Here is a 3,178-nt window from a genome sequence, read left to right as displayed (position 1 = left end):
GTGCATAATAAGAAAGCGATTTGCTGCACTGGAAGCCTTCAGTTCATTCTTCATTGCCTGGATGAACCAGCTGAAGGACAGAAATAAGAAATTTAAATCGTCTGGATGTAATTTCCAACTTTTTAATTGGAAAATGTCCAACTCTTCTTTTCCATGGCTTCTGTAACGTCATGTTATGCAGATAGAACGTGTGACATTAGACGTGTGAGTGGATCATATGTTGCAGAAAGTCTATGGCACCCCCCGTCTCTGTTGAGGGATGGTTGTAAAGCCCTGATATACAATACATAATGGCTTCTTTTATTCCTCTTGCAAAAAAGTCTAATTCCGTGTCCTAGATTCTTTGTTCAGTGATACGGAGTGTCCAGGTGACTCTACATGTATGTGTTGTGAAACCTCCCAGACTATTCCCATGAAACATGGTCCACATTCAAGTCCAGTTTTATTGTGTATGCTTCTGGACACAACTGCCCAGTCAGTCTGTAAAACATACCTCACAGCCTTAGCGTATTCAAGCAGAGACTGTTGAATTGGACTGCTTTATAGACATCTGATATCATATTTGATATCTCAGACTGTATCTTATGATTGTATAGCGTTTCTAATCAGCTCCTCATTCATTGTATTCATGTTACTTGTGTGTCTAATGTATTTATGTGTTGGTTACAACATCAGCAACTGCTGCCTGTGACCCACCTGCACTGCATAAATGTTTGCAATCTGTGAGATTGTGTGGCACAATCGACAGCGCGTTGGGTTCAGGCCCAAGAGCTCCCAAGTTTGAACCCCGCCATGCCACCGAACTTGTCCCCTTGGGAAAGGCACTTTACACGACTTTCCTCACCTCACTCAGGTGTAAAAAGATGTACCTAGCTTCTGCTAGGGTCGTCCCTCGGATAGGATGTTAAATGGAGGTCCCGTATTTGGGGACAGCCACACCTCAAGCATGTAAAAGAACCTGCCACACTTATCGAAAAGAGTAGGAGACCTTCCTGGTCTGAGTGGATCAAAAACTTACAGTTGGTATAAAGGCTATAGAATCTTCAGCATGTTGAAGTTGGTAGCCTCAAACAAAAGAAGAAGTTTTGAAAAAAGTCAAAGCCATGCTACTAGAGATGTGTCCTGGTCTTTCCGTCTCTCTAATGTAAGGTTCCTTGCACAAGCCTTGATGTCACCAAGTCACCTGTTCATTCCATGACAAAGACTGACAGTCTAAAAGTTACTACTAATAAGTACCTAACATTTGTGTGTTGGAAATTACTGTCTGTTTTCAAAGAACTTTCCATAGATAATGAATAAATCTGGGTAATGCTGGGGGCAAATATAACATCACCACAGTAACTGTCTCCTGTTTAGTCTATGTTGTCATGGCAATGATTGTGTTTGCTGCCTGTTTGCATCCACTATCAGAATGCCTGGTGCAATATACCATGACTCTGTAGCATGGAAGTGCTATATTCTCCTCTTGCTAGAACTTTAATTTGAAGTAATTTGACTTACCCGACCCTTATTTTCAGAATCCCGTCGAACAGTTCTGGAGTTGTTGAGATGATGTTGCCGATGTAGATAATCATCTCCTGTTGTAGAACAGCCTCCCGCTCGTCGTGAGGCATACACTTACTGTACACGATATTCTTTATCTCCCCTGGGGACAGGGGGTTGGAGATCACCTCCTCCTCATGACCAAACACACCTAACGTCACCTGTACCAAAGGTAGGACGTAGAAGATGTGTTCAGGTGAAAGGTCACCATTACAGACATGTGCAGAATTAGAATTTTGATGCCATTGAAGATGGCTTGCAAAAGTACAAATGTAAGTGTAAGAAGCCTTTTTGTATGGAAATGTTGGCATTTTGGAGCTGGAAATTAGGTAGGGACTCTGGCTATTTTATCATGTGAGAAAAATGGGCTTTCTACCATGTTTGGAGTGTTGTAGACAGTCTAGAGTAAGTATAGTTTGGGTGTTATCAGGGAGGTCAAAGGTCACCAGAGTTTCTTATTCTGTTTGTGGAGGTGCATTGCGCCGAACCAAATGTTTTCAAAATCGCCAGCTGCACTCTTTAGAAGTAAGACTTGCCTGCCAATGTGAGATTTTCACCAACTAAACTTTTTTCTTATGCATCTTATGCATGCATTAGGTGCCTGGCGGCCATTGGAGGTCTTTGCCCTTCAACACATGCCATGTGGCAACAAATTTTACACCTTAACAGGCTTAGAGGGCTACATGGAGCAAAAAATTGCATTTGCCTTTTAATGTGAGGTTTGACATCACTCTGCATGTCCATATGGTGGATTTGAATTATCTGTTGATTCTGTTATACATAATACCACTTTTGAAAACAATTGTAAGTATAGTAAGTTGCATTCTTGTACATTGTAAGTATGAACAGTTCTGGCTTTGTTGAGATGATGTCTAGCACAATTTAACAATGTTAAATCAACAATCATAAATTGTGTGCTAGACACCAACCTATTACATGACATATACAAACCTGACCAACCCATTTGAGGGAGCCATTAAGTATTACCCGCGGTCGGGCTGGCACCTCGGGTGATACGGAATACACCGTGTTGTATTCTATATGTATATAGTTACATGAGGACACCATGACTCACCTGTTTGCCCCGCACCAGGACACTAGTGATGGACGGTGCCAGGCTGTCCACCAGCTTCCCACACAGACTGGCCGTCAGGCGCACCACCGACCTGACAGGTACAAACACCAAATATCAACTACTCCAACAAGTCAAGTGGGGCGTTAGGCGCACCACCGACCTGACAGGTACAAACAACAAACATCAACTACTCCAACAAGTCAAGTGGGGCGTTAGGCGCACCACCGACCTGACAGGTACAAACAACAAACATCAACTACTCCAACAAGTCAAGTGGGGCGTTAGGCGCACCACCGACCTGACAGGTACAAACAACATCAACTACTCCAACAAGTCAAGTGGGGCGTTAGGCGCACCACCGACCTGACAGGTACAAACAACAAACATCAACTACTCCAACAAGTCAAGTGGGGCGTTAGGCGCACCACCGACCTGACAGGCACAAACAACAAACATCAACTACTCCAACAAGTCAAGTGGGGCGTTAGGCGCACCACCGACCTGACAGGTACAAACAACAAACATCAACTACTCCAACAAGTCAAGTGGGCGTTAGGCACA

At 43.5% G+C, this 3,178-nt stretch overlaps 1 protein-coding gene across 1 annotated transcript in view; it reads right to left on the bottom strand.

Annotated features, from left to right (window-relative positions):
- Window positions 1-3,178, bottom strand: part of LOC118418371 (phosphorylase b kinase regulatory subunit beta-like) — a gene marked incomplete in the record, with an annotated part of 49,066 nt that overhangs the window by 17,867 nt on the left and 28,021 nt on the right. Inside the window, 3 exon segments of the mRNA XM_035824246.1 lie at window positions 20-70; window positions 1,501-1,703; window positions 2,618-2,708. Coding sequence (XP_035680139.1) covers window positions 20-70; window positions 1,501-1,703; window positions 2,618-2,708 — 345 coding nt within the window.

Source organism: Branchiostoma floridae, chromosome 6 (genome assembly GCF_000003815.2).
Source record: "Branchiostoma floridae strain S238N-H82 chromosome 6, Bfl_VNyyK, whole genome shotgun sequence".
NCBI lineage: Eukaryota > Metazoa > Chordata > Leptocardii > Amphioxiformes > Branchiostomatidae > Branchiostoma > Branchiostoma floridae.
The sequence above is the reverse complement of the archived record's forward strand: the minus strand, read 5'-3'. Positions and strand labels throughout refer to the sequence as shown.